The sequence below is a fragment of the Terrapene carolina genome, unplaced genomic scaffold, assembly GCF_002925995.2.
Source record: "Terrapene carolina triunguis isolate 2854851 unplaced genomic scaffold, T_m_triunguis-2.0 Scaffold42, whole genome shotgun sequence".
NCBI lineage: Eukaryota > Metazoa > Chordata > Testudines > Emydidae > Terrapene > Terrapene triunguis.
In genome coordinates this window covers 42,542,668-42,559,503 of record NW_020664393.1, presented here as the reverse complement: position 1 = coordinate 42,559,503, position 16,836 = coordinate 42,542,668, and the positions used below count along the sequence as shown (strand labels likewise).

The window sequence follows — 16,836 nt, the reverse complement described above, 5'->3', positions numbered from 1 at the left end:
TGGGCTGGAACCCCTGAGCCTGGCCTCTGTCACACCAGTCCCAATCCAGGGAGGTAAACTGGAGCTGGCTAGAGAAACCTGTGTCTGATTGGCAAAGGAGAAACAGCTGCCAACCAAATTAGCCGTGGCTATATACAGGCCCGGAGGGGGGGAGGCAGAGAGTGGAAGGACAGGGGTAACTCTTTCCTCCTGGCTGAAACCTGTATGTGGTGAGAAGGTGGTGGGATTGCACCCTGTAAATAAACTGCACTGGTGACTGCTGAGCCAGAAGGTCTGAGTGGTTTTTGGAACACAGCAGAGGCAGGAGCAAAGGAGGCCCTGCTACACCCTGTTACAGACTGGCTCAGCTGGAGGAATTGCTCCTTTAAAAAGCCCCTGGATACAGACTCTGGATACTCTCTCTGTTAGAAGCTGCAACTTTAGAGCTAATTTGTATTTAAAAAAATAAAGTAAAAAATCAGGATATGTGAAATAATAATACCGTGAGCCATTTGCCAAGATCCCTACTCAGGCCAGATTCTCTACTGTGCCTAGTATCTGCTGGATACAGCAAGAGATGGGTTGCAAAGGAACCAATTTGCAGCTTACTGATTTTGGGGTCAGTTTTATGCCTCACCCCAGCATACTTTAGAGCAGCCTCAATGCTGCCCTAAAATATCCTCACTAGATATGACCACAAAGGGCTACCTGCTAGCAGAGAATAACTGGACTAGACCTTTCACTGGAGGCTGCAATGGAGGGGTGGTATAGAAGTGGACTACTCAGGTTTTGTGCAAGCAGTAGAGTCCCCATGACAAGGGAATCCCAAGCTGAGGAGATCTGGTTATTCTCCAGCCCTTTTGCGTTTCCAAAAGGGGTACAGGAGGGATGGAGCAGAGTGTGAATCTGTGCCCCAGTGTTTACTCTGTCCTTACTCAAGCGAAAAATAAATTTGATTTTCTATAATGAATAGACAATTTAGTGTGGGGTTTTTGAGACTTGTGCTCCTAAATCACTAAGGTGCTTCTGAAAATCCCACTGTGACCCACACTGGCAGAGAAGGGGTTAAAAGCAGCCTAGGGAGGCTGCACAGGGAGCAGCCAATAGGAGAGGGGCTGCGAGGAGCAGCCAATCTGGGCCCAGCAGCCCCATATTAAAAAGGCCATAGGGCAGAGTAGTGTCAGCCTCTGCCTGGAGCTCAAGGGGTGAAGTCTGTCTCTCTAGCAGGTGGAGAGACCTGTGGCACATTGGACAAAGCAACTGCTGGGAGGTACTGGAGGAGCAAGAGGAGCTCCTGGCTGGCTGCTGAGACTGGGTAATTGCAGGCCCTGATGAAGGGTGAAGAAGGTGCTGGGGCTAGAGAGAAGTGGCCCGGGGAGACACAGCAGTGGTGAGTGATGTGCACCGTGACACCCACCCTTGGTGGTAATAATAGCTGTGCATTCTGGGAAGGCTGTGTTGTGGAGTACAGGCTATATGTTTGTTTAATCGGTAAAACTGATGTTTTATAACAGTTTAAAGAAGTCAGACTAGACTTAATCCTGCAACCCTTGTAACAGAAGTAAGCGTTGCAAGATCAGGACCTATAGTTCTAGTGACTCACTTCTTTACAATACAGTCAAATATAAAAACTGAGTATTACAGCAGCTACAGACAGTAACTACAGACACTATGTTGACTAATATGATGGCTAGCATGCATCATAGATTATCAAGGTTGGAAGGGACCTCAGGAGGTCATCTAGTCCAACCCCCTGCTCAAAGCAGGACCAATCCCCAACTAAATCATCCTAGCCAGGGCTTCGTCAAGCCTGACCTTAAAAACCTCTAAGGAAGGAGATTCCACCACCTCCCTAGGTAACCCATTCCAGTGCTTCACCACCCTCCTAGTGAAAAAGTTTTTCCAGATATCCAACCTAAACCTCCCCCACTGCAACTTGAGACCATTACTCCTTGTTCTGTCATCTGCCACCACTGAGAACAGCCTAGCTCCATCCTCTTTGGAACCCCCTTTCAGGTAGTTGAAGGCTGCTATCAAATCCCCCCTCATTCTTCTCTTCTGCAGACTAAACAATCCCAGTTCCCTCAGCCTCTCCTCATAAGTCATGTGCTCCAGCCCCCTAACCATGTATCATAATATGCATTATCCTCACCACATATTAGTATACATTAAGCACAAATATTGTAACAGTGATATAGCCTAAACTGGCCTAGATCACAATCCTGTTCACTTATGCTAAGTATCCCATAACACCTTGCATTAGCTGAGGTAAGCTTTGGCTTAAGTAGATAGGAAAACTGTCAGTATCAGGACATATAATTGTTTCCTCATAGCCACAGAAAGGGAGTTACCCTCAGACCTATTTATCTTGGTACAGGCCTAGGAGGTGTCTTCACACCCCTTAGTACCTGGAATGCATGCACCCAGAACAAAGATAAGGGTGCATCCTGACCTGGAATGTGTGGGTTCAGAATAAAAGATAAAAGCGTACATCATGGTACCAGAAACAAGGTAAAAAAGCTGATTAATTGAATCTAGTTTCAGGTGACATAGGTAGTACCTTTTTATTGGTAAACAAGCACAGTATAAGAAGATGGCTTTTGGAATGCAATTTTGAGGAGCTGTATGTAAGATGAATGTAATGTCGCTGCACATGACTGCTCTTTGGAGACTGGTATCATATAGAACCTGTATCATATTAATAAACCTGACTGACATTGGTTATTTGGTCTCTTGAGTATATTCCATAACGAAATAAAATGTGGTCAAGCAATTTTGACTATACAGTTTATCAACAGACAGCATTATTGCCCTAATGAGCAAACAACCAAGCTCAGAGTTACACTTACTAGAAGATGGATCTGCAATTGGTGCTAACTGAACCCTCTGCCCAGCAGAGCCTAGTTCCTTTTTCAGAAATGAAGGGATATAACCACCCGTCAACCTGCTCGATCCTGAGTGCCCTGAAAGAATTTGTAAATGATGAGAAACACTTGAAATCAGTGTGCAATGGAACACACACACACACACACACACACACACACACACCCACCCACCCCTTCACAATATCTGCAGGAAGGTGGGGTAGCTCATAAATGGTGCATTGGTGGGGCACACTGAAGACTGGACCAAATTTTTACCTGGTGTAAGTCAGTTAATGGAGCTATGCTGATTCACACCAGCTGCAGATCTGGCCTGTTACGTACTTATCTGGAAGGCTGGCACCATCACACTGCATGAAACACTAAGCCCTGGTCTGCACTTGGAAGTGAGGTTGACACAACTACAGGCTGAGCGCCACACCTATACCGACCTAACCGCCAGCATAGACACAGCTAGCTACCACTGCTTGGGGAGGTGGAGTTCCTATAGCAATAGAAACCCACCCCCCCATCTGTCACTGTAGGAAGTGTCTACACTATGGCACTACAGCAGCGTAACTATAGTGCTGTACTGTGCTGCTATAGCACCAGTTGTGTAGACATGGCCTTGTAGAGAAGAGACATAGCTGAGGGGGCTCAATTCCTGCAGTCTTTCCTTAGAGCTGATCTTAAATGCACTGAGCATCTACATTGGGGCTTTTTATTACCGTGTAAGATTAGGCCCTTTGTTACTAGGCAAAATTCTCATTGAAATCAGTGAGTTACACCAAACTAATGGGAGCAGGAACGTGTCCCAAAACAGAGTTGGGTGAACAGATTTTTTGATTTGCTGTTTAAGAATAATAAAAAAAGTGTTTCAACCTGAAACAGGTTTTGTAATTTTTCAGCAAATCAAAGTTTAAAAAAAAAAAGTGTTAATGTTTCAGTAATATAATATAAACTAACTTTTTCAGGCATTCGGACACAAGCAGGTGGAGGATTTGTTGTGGTGATAGCTCCTGGATAAGCTTTGGCCTAGGGCACTCACCTCAGATGTGGGACATCTGGCTTCAATTCCCACTTCTGCTTGATGTGGAGAAAAGGTTTGAACCTGGTTCTCTCCCATTGCAGGAGAGTGCCCTTGCCAGTGGGCCATGGGATAGTTTAGTATGGGGCCTTTTCAGGCTCCTCTTGAAACTATTCCACTTTTTATAAATAGTAACTGGAGCAGGAACTTGAACCATGGTGAGTGCCCTGTCTATCAAACTGCAGAGTCATTCTCATTCTCTTTCCCTGGCTAGAGACTATCATTTAGAGTGGTAATTCATAGTAATTGTTTAAATTAAAAAAAAAAAGTAAAGAACTCCCTCATTATTTACTACAAATCAAGTAACAGGGATTGAAAGAAAAAATAAAAAAATAAAACCATGAATTATTTTTATATTTTGTTTTTTTTTTAAAAAAGGGACACTGGATTTATTGCTTATTACAACAATCTATAACCCACTAACAGCTTCCCCACCTGCTTCTTTCACCTCTATGACTGGAGGGGTGTTAACAGGCCACTTCTCCTTGAATAGTCCCTTGTTTAGCATAAGTAGCTGGCACATATTTCAATCTATTCCAGCTTGTATTTAGCTATGATACTCTGAGGGCTTGTGTACACTTACAGCGCTGCAGCTGTGCCACTCTAGCACTTAGAAGATGCTACCTACAGGGGTGGCAGGTTTGTATAATTTTTGGTGGTGCCCAGAATGGGTCCAAGTCCTGCCCCCGCCCCCCACACCTGCCTTATAAGCAGATTATATATTTATATTTTAAAATGTAAAAATGGACTGGAAACAGTAAGCGTTTAACAGTTTCCCTATATTGCACAATAACACTATCGTAAGAAAAATGTATTTAAGACTATCAACTTTATTAATACTCTTTTGAATACAGAAACAACCAAGCACTCTTGGATCAATAATCCTCAAAAGCAAATACTTTCTAAAATTAAAACAAAATGTAGCCCCTTCTTTTGTGATATTCTTCAGGAGGCAGCAAACACTTTTTGTCATTGTTTGATTCTTGAAATGAAGTCATACAGGAGACTTGTAATGTGCCAAGTGATTTAGACATTCTTGGCTCATTGTCGTTCGCAAATAATTTTTTAGTCTGTGCAGGCAACTGAATGATCACTCAGCGGTGCAGGTTGTAGTTGGAATTGTGTAGAATAATTTCAGGAGAACTGTAACTTCTGACATGTCACTCAAGCCTTCGTTTTGTTTCAGAAATTGCTTCACTTCGCTCACCGAATTAAGCTGGCAATTTCTCGATCTGCAAATATCACTCAACATTTCTAAGTGAAGAGATGTTAATGTCACCATGGAAAGCTTCACTTATTGGGACAATGTCCTGTTTTGAGCCATTTGCTGCATCAGTTATACTCTTATCCAATTTTATTGTGAATGTAAAGCTTTCCATTGAAAACCTCTGTTAAATGGCAACTTTGATGCTTGCAATGATCCCAACATGTATTTGATGAAAATACTTTTTGGGGTCACTGAAGGTGTGAGGAAGGCTTCCATTGATCTCGGTGGGTTACATTTTCTCGGGAGTGTAGGATCATCTAAATAAAGATTTCTTGCCTTATCTACTGTTGTTTCCCAGAAGTGACTGTATGATGAGTCGGTGTGCATCCCGCTCAATATCTCTTGCAACAGGCCAACTTTCTTCGTAACGCTTGCCAATGACACGTTTGGGCTTTGAATTTTTGCATTAGCTTCTACAGGACCCATGGATTTCACAAGAACTGCCAGTGTAAAGTACGTTGAAAAAGATTGAAGTTGCTTCGAGAATCCACTACATTTTGAGCTAAATTCATCTGAAGAGTGACTAAATTCATCCAGGCAGTTCATTTTGGCCTCGTAGTTGTTGAGCAGTGATTTAATGCTGCTGATCCTTAGTGTCCATCTTGTTAGGCACAATGGTCGTAAAGAAGGCTCCCCTTCACTCTGAAACTCTCTGAATGCTGCCATACACTTTGACTCCCTAAAGGCACTGATGAGATCTTTCACCATCAAACACATATTACAACATTCTGGAATATTATGCAGGGCATCCTGGGTGGCAAGGTTAAGGGAATGTGCAGCACAGTGCACAAATTCCACTCTTGGCTTGGACCACAGCAAATTTACCGGACACATGACTGGCTCCGTCGTAACACTGCCCCCGGCAATCAGAAAAGGGCAAATCACACCTGAGAAGTGTATCTTCCACAATTTTGAAAAGAGAAGCAGCATCCATTGTCAGTTTGCTAAAACCCAATAAACTCCTCATAAATCTCCCAGTCTTCACTAGAAAAGAACCTTAAAGAAAAACTTACTTGTTCTTTTCTTGACAAATTGGTTCTCATCCATTATGATGGCGTAAAACTTAGAAGCCTTATCTTTTGCACAATTTGTCTTAGCGCCATCATTTCAATTATTTCGTTAATAACCCCATGTGACAGCCACTTGTATTTTGTGCAACTAAGCCACTGTCTCAGTTCCTCTGAATCTGTACTGCATAGCAACAAGAGCGGCATCCAATTTGAATCACTCTCATGTCCACATAATGCTATTCCTTGTTGAGCTAGGTATTGAACACTGGTAAAAATGTTGTGCAGTGCATTCCTAGCTGATTGTGATTCTTTTCTGTAGCTGGCCGACATTAGTGCAGAAACATTTACCTGCGACTGCAGAGCAGCATACTTCATTACTGCTTCCTTGTGGCAGAAGGATTTTTCGTTTGATGTAAAACCATGGATTGCGTGTCTCTAATCTTGAAATCCAGATGAAATAAACATTGGTTCGGCCTTCGTAGAAAATATTAAGACCTTCTTTTCAGAACAGTTTTTACAGACCGAGCAAAAAGCTCTGTCTAATTCACTACTGTACTCCAACCAGGTAAAACTTGATAGCCAAGATTGCTGAAAACTCCTTTTCTTATCTTGTAGATTTGTCGCATTTTTTTGTTTTGTATAACTTTAGTTTGCAAGCTGGGTGTCGAACTCAGGCCGTCACTTGATGAATTATCCTTTTCTTTTTCTGTGGGTAACTTTATTAAGCATTTATCCATTGTTGATTATTATTCTTGGATTCGTAGGACCAGTAATTTGTTGCTGGGATAAAATGAAGCTACAGCGCGCTGGTGCCACAAGATTACAAGGGCCAATTAAAAGTGGAAAGTGAGAAGCAGCACTCGCCTGCTTCAATACATTATATTTTGTTGTATGCTTATAAAGTCAATTTATATACTTTAAAGAGTATAAAATAATCAAGTATTGTGCTAACCACAACCATACCCTAAACTGACTGCTGAATTTAAGTTGCGTGTTTTTTTCCCTCTAATTTTTCCTCACTCATGTGCAAAATGAATCTTATGTGCACCAATATGGAGGTGATGTGTGACAAATCACCTCCATATTAGTGCATATAACAAAATTAATGGGGTGGGGCCGAGGGGTTTGGAGTGTTGGAGGGGGCTCAGCACTGGGGCAGAGGGTTGGGGTGAGGGCTGCGGGGTGGGGCCGAGGATGAGGAGTTCATGGTGCAGGAGGGGGTAGTGAGTGCTCTGGCTGGGGGTGAGGGGTTTGGGAGGGGCGGAGGGAGGGGGGGGGGGGAGGGGGGTGAAGACTCTGGCTGGGGGTGCAGGCTCTGGGGTGGGGCAAGGCTGCAGATGAGGAGTTTGGGGTGAAGGCAGGCTGCCCCGGGGCTGGGGCCAGAGAGGAGAATTCCACAGTCCTCCCAGCCTTCTCCCTGCCAGCAGCAGCAGCGAGCTCTGGTGTAGGGGCCCCCCTAGCAGACCACTCACCTGGCACCGTCACTGCATGTGCTCGTAGGAGCTGGGCCCCTCTCAGGTCTAGGAAGTCCCCTCACCTCCCCTGTGGTGGGTGCCGGGGGGAGAAGGACTGCCATCAGGCGTGCGCCTCCTCCCTCCGCAGCTGCTACCTCAGCCTGCCGCCGGGGTTGCTCCCTTTAGGTGGGAGCGGCCAGTGAGGGAGCACAGCGCTGAGTGGCAGGGCAGCTGCCTGCTGCCCCTGGGGCGCAGATGGGGGATGCTCCGGGGGAGGCGCAGGGGGCAGCAGATGCGGCCGGGGGAGAGAAACGGCCCGAAACATTGGTGGAGTCAGGCTCCTGTGCCCTAAATTTGCTGGAACATGGGCACATATAACTCACCGCCCCTGGCTCCCTATGACGATGGGAGAGTTATACAGACATACGTTTGTAGTGGAGACCAGGGCTATGGCTTGGTCTACACTACAAACTTCCTGTCGGCATAATTAAGTTGCTCAGGGGTGTGGAAAATCCACATTCCTGAGCAACGCACTTACACCGACCAAACTCCCAGTGTAGACAGCAGTATGTCTATGGGAGGGCTTCTCATGTTAACATAGCTACTGGTTCTTGGAGAGGTAGAGTCCCTGCGCTGATGGGAGAAGTTCTCCCATTGGCATAGGTGGCATCGGCAGAAAGTGCTACAGCGCTGTCAGTGTACACAAACCCTAACTGTTTCCCAGCCCTGAAGAAGAGCTCTGTGTAAGCTTGAAAGCTTGTCTTTCTTGCCAACAGAAATTGGTCCATAAAAGATATTACCTCACCCACCTTGTCTCTCTAACCATCAATTTAAAATCATGCTTCCCTCTGGATTTTTTTTAAGCTACAATTGTTCAATAGCATCTAATATACTAAAAGAGGATCAATGAGAAATTGTTTGATTACTTCATGTATTTGACATCACTTTGTACAGTTTAATTCATTCTTCTATACAGTCAGCTCTCCCCATTTGTGCGACTTGTTTATATGGCAACAGGGATAGGGGAAAAATTGGAAATGATTTCACAAAGACTGGCAAGGGAACTCAGGGACTGGTGTAGTATGTGAAAAGATATTAAACTGATTAGATTTCAAGCTGTCAGTCAAGCTAAACATTGGATAGATCAACTTGGCTTTTGGGAGCCTAAGACCCAAAGTGGATTGGAGTAACTAGGGAGCCATTACAAAAATTCTCACCCTGCCTCATTTGCAGTTCTCTTAGAATGTCTGAATACCACTTCTTACCTGAATTCGTTCCATTGACCCCTCCTCCCACACCTGAAGCTTTTCCAGGCAAACTAGAAGTGGGCCATGGATTAGACGCAATAGAATCCTTGCTTGAACTGGAGACTATGCTATTCCTTGTGCTTATCCCTGTTGGGAAAAGAGAGAAATTTAACCATTAAAAAATCCTTGTCATACACAATTATTATGCAGCTTTGCACCTGCAAATAAATGGAGCAGGTATTTGCCCCAGTGACCTTAACCAAAAATCTCTCCACATTCTACTATTCAGCATCTACTATATTTGGGTTACTTCCTATCCTCTCACACCAGTTGCTTATCACTGATGTTACATGGGCCCTGTTCCTGCAAAGATAACCACCTGTTTAGGCCCTCGCTACTGTACTGAGTCCCACTGAAGTCAGTGAGTCCATGTCAGAATAAGGATCCAGGTATTTACATACTTGTCCTAATCGTACAAGGGAATCTAGAGTGCTTTGGTATCCTGGTGGATGAACAATGCTACATAAATGTAAATTATTCTTATTAAATACAGCATTTTATGCTAACATCTGGTTACCATTTTAAGCACTCAAATTAGGAAAGGCAATTTAAGGTTTTCACAATACTCTATTCTACTTTGTTATCTGTGTAGTTTACACTGAAGTCAGTGAGAGTTGTGCACACATTGTAGGGTCTTGGGGACAGGGTCCAGGTATTTTTTTTTTTTTAATTTTATGTGGAGTGCTTAATGCATATTTGGGCATGATACAATAAATTCTATGTGATAGAAGGTTCGGTCGGATTGCGTTTTAAGATCTACATCTAGCATCCTAACTAGTAATCCAAAAAATACCATTAAAACACTGAGTGTTCAAAATTGTAACCTTCATCTTACAATTACATGCACATTTGTATTTAAGGGAAGAAAAAATAATTAAGACCCAGTCTGCCACCATAAAAATTAGAGCCGCACAAAGTTTCAGCCTTTTTTTTTTTTTTAAGAACACCGAAACAATTCACAAATTCAGGTTAAATTTGGCAAATAGTTTCAACCACAAAGCCAAAATTTTCTGAAATGTATAAGTGATTTGTTTAGAATAAAAACGGAAATGACATTCCATGTCAAAAATAAAGCCCTACCAACTCAACATTCAAAACATTCTATTTCAACCCAAACAAGTTTTGTTGAGAAAAAAACTGAATCAGTTGTGGTTTGAAACAAACTGAATTTTTTTTGTTTGGCCTCCAAACTGAAAAATCAATTACTCAGTTCAAAGCCTAATACAGTAGCTTTGCCCCCAACATTCATGTGGAGTCCCACTGACTACCTGGTATGCTGATCTCTCTACTTGTTGCACTGTGTTCTGCCAGAGGCACATAGCTGAAATCTTGTAACTGTGGAATTCCACACTGAAACTCGGTCAAAATAAATTCAGTAAAAACAGGACATCATGAGCTGCTTATTTTCCTGCTGGATGCTCACAAACACACACCTGAGGTGCCTAGAACCAGAGCTTAATTTGTACCAGGTCCTGCCAGGGCTGAGCCCTGGCACCTCTAGGTTTGGCAGTTCATTGCCTCAGCACCTCTGGGTTTGCTGCATCAGTTATGAATGTAAAAAAATTGCATGAGCCCCGGCACCTCTTTCATTACAAATTAATTACTGCCTAGAACAGAGGTAGGCAACCTATGGCATGCGTGCCAAAGGCGGCACACGAGCTGATTTTCAGTGGCACTCTCACTGCCCGGGTCCTGGCCACTGGTCCGGGGGGCTCTTCATTTTAATTTAATTTTAAATTAAGCTTCTTAAACATTTTAAAAACCTTATTTGCTTTACATACAACAATAGTTTAGTTATATATTATAGACTTCTAGAAAGAGACCTTCTAAAAACATTAAAATGTATTACTGGCACACGAAACCTTAAATTAGAGTGAATAAATGAAGACTCGGCACACCACTTCTGAAAGGTTGCCGATCCCTGGCCTAGAACCTTGTGACATGAATGGACAAGAGAGGGCCCAGTCTTAAAGTGATACAAATAGGGACATCTTGTTCCCAGTGAAGGCTATGCCTCAGGAGAATCGTGTGTGTGCACATGCACACACATTTGGATTCTGCCCCATTGCTGGTGCCACCACACTGAGGATGAGCAGACACACAGGCAGGTGACGCCTCTGCATAAGAGTAGGGTTTGATTCCACACATTGGGCTGCTTTAATACACTGCAGGGTGCACTTAGTTCCTGCCCTGGGCAGCAGAAAAGTTAATGCCAGCCTGCTATCACCTAGCATTTACTGCTGCTAGTACTAGTATTATATATTCACTAGGCAGCTTGGGGGTATGCTCCTCCTCCCATGCAGAAGATCAGCCACTCTTGGGAACATAAGGCAGAGCCTGGCACATCAGCTGTGCACATTTCCTAGCATAGGCTTGTGTGCTAAAGAGCTATTCTGCATGACTTCTCTTGGTTAACGGGAGAGCTGCTCCTGACACCTTATCCCTTTCTAGCATACCAGTGGGCAGGATTTACCTCAGTTTCTGGCATGCTAGAACCTTCTCTCTTTGTTATAAGCCTCTTTCCATTAACAAGGTAGCCCCTTCCCACCCCAGTGTTCTCTGTTTTCTTTAAAGCAATAGCCCTTCCTCGGAGTCAAAGATAAGGCCCAAAGTATCCATTACCATTTCCATTAAAAGGTCAAGAAAATATTTCCTACTAACCAGGTAAATACCTAGAATGTTTCAAGTAATGCTGCTTGGCTGCAGAAACTCGCAAGGTGGGTGTGTCCTGCCGTGGAAAGGACGCATGGGAAGGGGCACTGTTGCCAGAACCTAGATTGTCCGAAAGCTTCAGATCCAAAATGCTTTCAAACCTGTACCAAGAGAAATCACCATGCTTAGCCCCAAGCTCAAAGCTTACACTTCATCCACACGGAGTGTTCCTTTCACCTCACCTCCACAAATTATTTGTTCAAAATGGTTTTGGTGCTGTACAGATAAAGGAAGACATTGCATACCCTTAAGCACTTTGCTGATGGTATGTTTATGCTGCATTGTAAACCTGGGTCTGTGAGACCCAGGCTTGTGGACTCAGTGTTCTGAAGCCTGACCTTCAGTGTTCATGCTGTTTTGTAAACCTGGGCTTACACTAGCTGGATGTAGAGCGCCCAGACATACTAACAAGTCTGTACTGCACTATGCATACCTTCGGTCTGTGGCCTGAGGATGCATCCGCGCTGCAGAATGACAAGGCTTGGACCAAAGTCCCAGTGGGTCTCAGGTTGACCCTCTCCTTCCTCCCCAGCAGAGTCCTAGAACCCAGGTCCTGCGTACTTGTTGACCCATGTCAGTCTGATGTGTGCGCGTGTACGTATGTACAGACGGGGGCTTGGGCTCAAACATGAGTCAGAGCCCAGGCTTAGTGTGCAGTGTAGATATACCTTAGGTCATGTCTCCACTACAGACCTGTAATCGGTATAATTACGTCGCTCAGGGGTGTGAAAAAGCTGCACCCCTGAGCGACAGTTAACCCCCGCCCCCATGTAGACAGCGCTATGTTGATAGAAGAAGCTCTTCTGTCAATGTAGAACAGTAGTCCCCAAACTTTTTGCCTCGTGTCCCCCTTATGCCTGTCCGTGCCCCCCTCCCCAGAGCCAGGCTACAGCTCTGGGAAGCGGGGGACGCGGACAAGGTAAGGGGGCCGAGGCTGGGGCCACAGCTGGGGGTGGGGGCAGGGCTGGGAGCAGAGCCTTGGCCAGCGGGTGCAGGGCCAGTGGTTAGGGGCCGGCGCCAGGAGCGGAGCTGGGTGACACTACCTCCCTGCCCCCTGTGGGGGCTGGTCCGTGCCCCCCTGAATGTTCCTCCGCATCCCCATAGTGGGGCATGCCCCACAGTTTGAGGGTCTCTGGTATAGGAGCATCTTCACTTAAATGGTACAGCTACATTGGTGCAGCTGTGCCAATGTAGTGCTTTAAATGTAGACCTGCCTTTAGGGAGCTTAAGTTTTCCCCATTGACCCTGATCCAAGGAAACTGGAAGCCTAATTCAGATGCACATAATACAGCTCATAATACGTTACACACTAAGATGGATCAAACATGAAGTGGGAAAGATACTGAAAGACTTCACAAACTAAGCATGTCTGTCAGAGAGAATATCGAACAGAAGGGTGGGACCCTAGTGCAAGAAATCAGAGAGGCTGTTCTAAGCATAAGGGACAGCATGGAAGAATCAAAAAGTCAAGAACCAAGATGGAGTACAAATGTAGAGGATCAGTTACCAGCACTATAGCTAGGCAGAGAGAGCCCAGGGAGAAAGTGCTAAGGAGCAAGAGGAGATGTAGGAGGAAATGAAAGCAAATATCTAGCTGGGATGGGGTGAGAAGAGGAGACATCAACTTACCTACAAAGAGCTTCATCACTCTGTCGCCTCTTGTTTTTCAGATCAGCTCTGGTGAGGGAAGAGCTAAAATCCAAGTCTTCCAAGTCATCCCACTCTTCAGAACCTTTCATTGTTCTAGTAATGTGTCCCCATCTTCGCCTAGTCTTTGGTTTAAGTTCACCATTCGTGTTCTCTGTCCCAACCGGTATTTTCTGTTATTACGAAGAAGAAAACCACAACATTTGCAATACAGAGCTATGGAATTATGAGGAGGGAAATCAAAACAGTTTTTCCTTCACAAAGCAAGTGGTGATCTTGCTGTAGCAGCATAAATCCCCACCAGCTCCACTAATATACCGAGGACCTGCTCTGTGACACACAGGTGTTCATACTATATTCTGCATCTCCTCCTGCCTTGATAGAGAGTCCTGCACTGGCAGAAGAATGGAGCTCTTAAGTCTCTTTCATCTCTAATTTCCATACTTCTTTCACTGTACAGGCTACAAAAAGTGATCAGCTTATGTTGAATTTTCAGTCCCCAACTCCACTTGTGGGTGCAAAACTACATGCACGTTTATGTGCCTGCACTTCAGCTGCCAGGGCCGCATTAAAATTTGTGCCAGCAAAACCTATTTGTCTTAACAGATTTTGCAAGCGCAAAATCTGACACTTGTGTCCTTGCAGCTGTTAAGGTGCATATGCATGTTTGAACTTTGTGCAATTCTGCATATGCACAAGGTGAAGGTCACATATAGGTTCTGCTGAAGACTTGGCTCTTAGTTTCAATACTCGTGGGCCCAATTCTCTTCTACCTTGGGCCTGAGTCTCATTTACACCAAGACCACTTTACATCACTCTGGCAGTGTAAAATGGCTTGAAGCGAGTAAGCTACAGTTCCATCCTCTTTAAGGCCATTTTACAATGCCAGAACACCATAAAGTGGTCTTGGAGTAAGTGAGAATTGGGCCCACTATTTGTTTTACATCAAAAAACTCCACCGACTTCAGTGGAGCTGCTCTCACTTTTCACCAGCATGAGAAGAGTGCCAAACTAGTCTTTATTCCCATTTCTCTCCTTTTTATTAAAAGGTACAACGATAACCGTGTTGGTTTAAAGTACCAAAAAAAAAAAAAATCCAATTAAGGAAAAATGCATAAAGTCATCAGCAGGTTTATCAGTTATCCCAGATTCCTCCTCACCTGCTGAGGAACTTGACTACGAAGTGCTGGCAGAAGCACCTGAGCAGGCTCGTCCTCTCTTAACTGGGTCCCGTGGTCAGTCACCAAGGAGTCTGCTTTACATGGGGACATGAGGTACTGGGAAGACTGGCTTTGCTGGAATGGTCTAGATGAGAGATGGGCATGGGGTTTTGTAGGGGGTTGTGCAGGAGGGACCGGTTTAACATGGTGCAGTGCTGCTTTATCATGGAGTTCTTTCGGCTGCTTGCCCAGTTCCTGAATGCAGAGAGAGGTGCCCAGTGTGTGCCCAACCTGGAAGTAGGGATATCGAAGTGCCTAAAACACAATAAAGGTATTCTACAGGCGAAGCCAGAGTCGCTGACTTAGCTTAGTCATATGGGACAGCTCCCATGTTATCTTACCCTCTTCCCTTTCCCATGTGTTAGAATATCGAGATAGAACTCTGTACAACACATCCTACTGCTTCAGGTTAGAGTAAGTTCTAGCGACGGCTTAACCTCTATGCAAAAGCTTGTCCATGTAATGCAAAAAGTAGTTTTAAAAAAAAGAAGGTTTCCATACTAGCCTTTTTTGGTACAGAGGCAATATACTATTATTTACTTTGTAGTGCAATAGTGTGCAAAGGCCCAGTCAGGATCAGGCACTGCACAGTAAGTAAGAGAAATAACATCCTCCAGAACTAAAGACTTTTAAATGTGTAGCTGTAATCAACAAATACTTGTCACTACGTGCTAGCAGATTTTTTCAATCACATGCCCAACTTGTATTTGATTCTGGGAGATACCAGCATTCCGAATTCTTGAAAGATACATCATGTAGCTATGACAATCTTGCTCCGCTTTACAGGTAATTAAGTAGTTGCTGCTGGGGGTGCAATAGTGGTCTTCTTCCTAGCTTCTGCCAACTAGAACAGGCTTTCAACATCTCTCTTCCTCACAGATTCCCCACCACATTACAATCTTGTCTCATTTGTTTCGCAGGAAGTGCTATTTGCTTGTAATTATTAATACTAAATCATCTTAAAACAGTTTAGCTTGTCCTTCCCTTCAAGTTTCCCTCTCCCTCAATTTTACTTTGTAACTGCATTATTTAAGTCTACAGATTTTTGAATGAAAGACTATATGCAAAATAAGCACCCAATCCTGCTCCCACGGAACTCCCTGGGAGCTCTGACCTAAGGTTGGGTCTATCCAGGAAATGCTTGTTTCGTTACGTAGGGACCTATCATACACAGCACTGAATTCCCTTAACTGCCATTGAAGTCAATGGATTAACCCAATATTGATTATTTAAAGCCCATCATTCAAACTGCTGAGCATCCTCAGCTCCTTCTGATGTGCAAAATCGAGCCCTTTCTAAGATTAAATTAATAGGTTGATCACAAAGCTCTTTTCAGGCTTTATAATCATCTAGTCAAGCCTCCTGAATAACACAGGCCATAGGACTTCCCTGAATTAATTCCTGTTTGAACTAGAGCCCAGATCTTAGAAAGACATCTAATCGTGATTTAAAAATTGCCAGTGACTGAGAATCCACTACAACCCTTCATAAATTGTTCCAAAGTTAAATTACTCTCATCATTAAAAGTTTACACCTTATTTCCAGCCTGAATTTCTCTAGCTGCAATTTCCAGCCTTTGGACCTTGTTATATCTTGGTATTCTAGACCAAAGATCCTGTTATTACATTTCTGTTTCCTGTTTAGACTGATCAAGTCACCCCTTAATTTTCTCTTCGTTAAGCTAAGCAAATTGAGCTCCTTGAGTCTTCTTAGGCATGTTTTCTAAACCTTTAATCATTCCTGTGGCTCTTGTCTCCACCCTCTCCAATTTACAGCCACAAGGGTAATTAATGACAGTCTGGGGCAAGATAGAGTGCAACTATCAGTTGCACAAAGACATAGTAAAGAAAATGGAAAACAAACCTGACTAGCTGTTGGTCGCTTTTTGGGGTCCCATTGTAGCATGTCTCGCATGAGCTGAACTGCCTCACTGCCAGCATTAGGAATTAGGGTCTTTAGGTTGTTAGGTACACACTGGGGCCAGCGAAAATTCATGGTACCTGCAAGTTGGTAGCCTTCAGGCCAGTCATTCTGAAAGAATCAGTATTCTGATCACTGAAAAACCCAACCATAAAGAGCTCTGATGTCTAAGTACCAATACTGTTCACTTTCAGCACCTCTCATCAACCATCTTAGAGTTCTTTACAGGCTTAATTAATTAACCTCAAAGCACTGGTGTGACAATTTTTTTTTTTTTTTTTTAAGACATCAGGAAACCTGCCATACAGGAGCACGCACCAAGTCAATGGCAGAAATGGGAGCAGAAGAGACTGTCCATCCCGTTTGTTCTGG

At 44.0% G+C, this 16,836-nt stretch overlaps 1 protein-coding gene across 7 annotated transcripts in view; it reads right to left on the bottom strand.

The window, feature by feature from the left end:
- ICK (intestinal cell kinase) overlaps positions 1 to 16,836 on the bottom strand; it is a 44,739-nt gene that overhangs the window by 1,901 nt on the left and 26,002 nt on the right. For 4 of the 7 annotated variants that reach the window (XM_024221440.1, XM_024221695.1, XM_024221501.1 and 1 more), the window contains 6 exons: positions 16,408 to 16,575; positions 14,485 to 14,799; positions 13,307 to 13,497; positions 11,627 to 11,778; positions 8,924 to 9,052; positions 2,829 to 2,942 (listed from right to left, as the gene is read on the bottom strand). In XM_024221440.1, coding sequence (XP_024077208.1) covers positions 2,829 to 2,942; positions 8,924 to 9,052; positions 11,627 to 11,778; positions 13,307 to 13,497; positions 14,485 to 14,799; positions 16,408 to 16,575 — 1,069 coding nt within the window. Of the gene's footprint in view, positions 1 to 2,828; positions 2,943 to 8,923; positions 9,053 to 11,626; positions 11,779 to 13,306; positions 13,498 to 14,484; positions 14,800 to 16,407; positions 16,576 to 16,836 lie in introns of those variants that run through there. The other 3 variants (XM_024221806.1, XM_024221870.1, XM_024221932.1) reach the window with 3 other exon arrangements.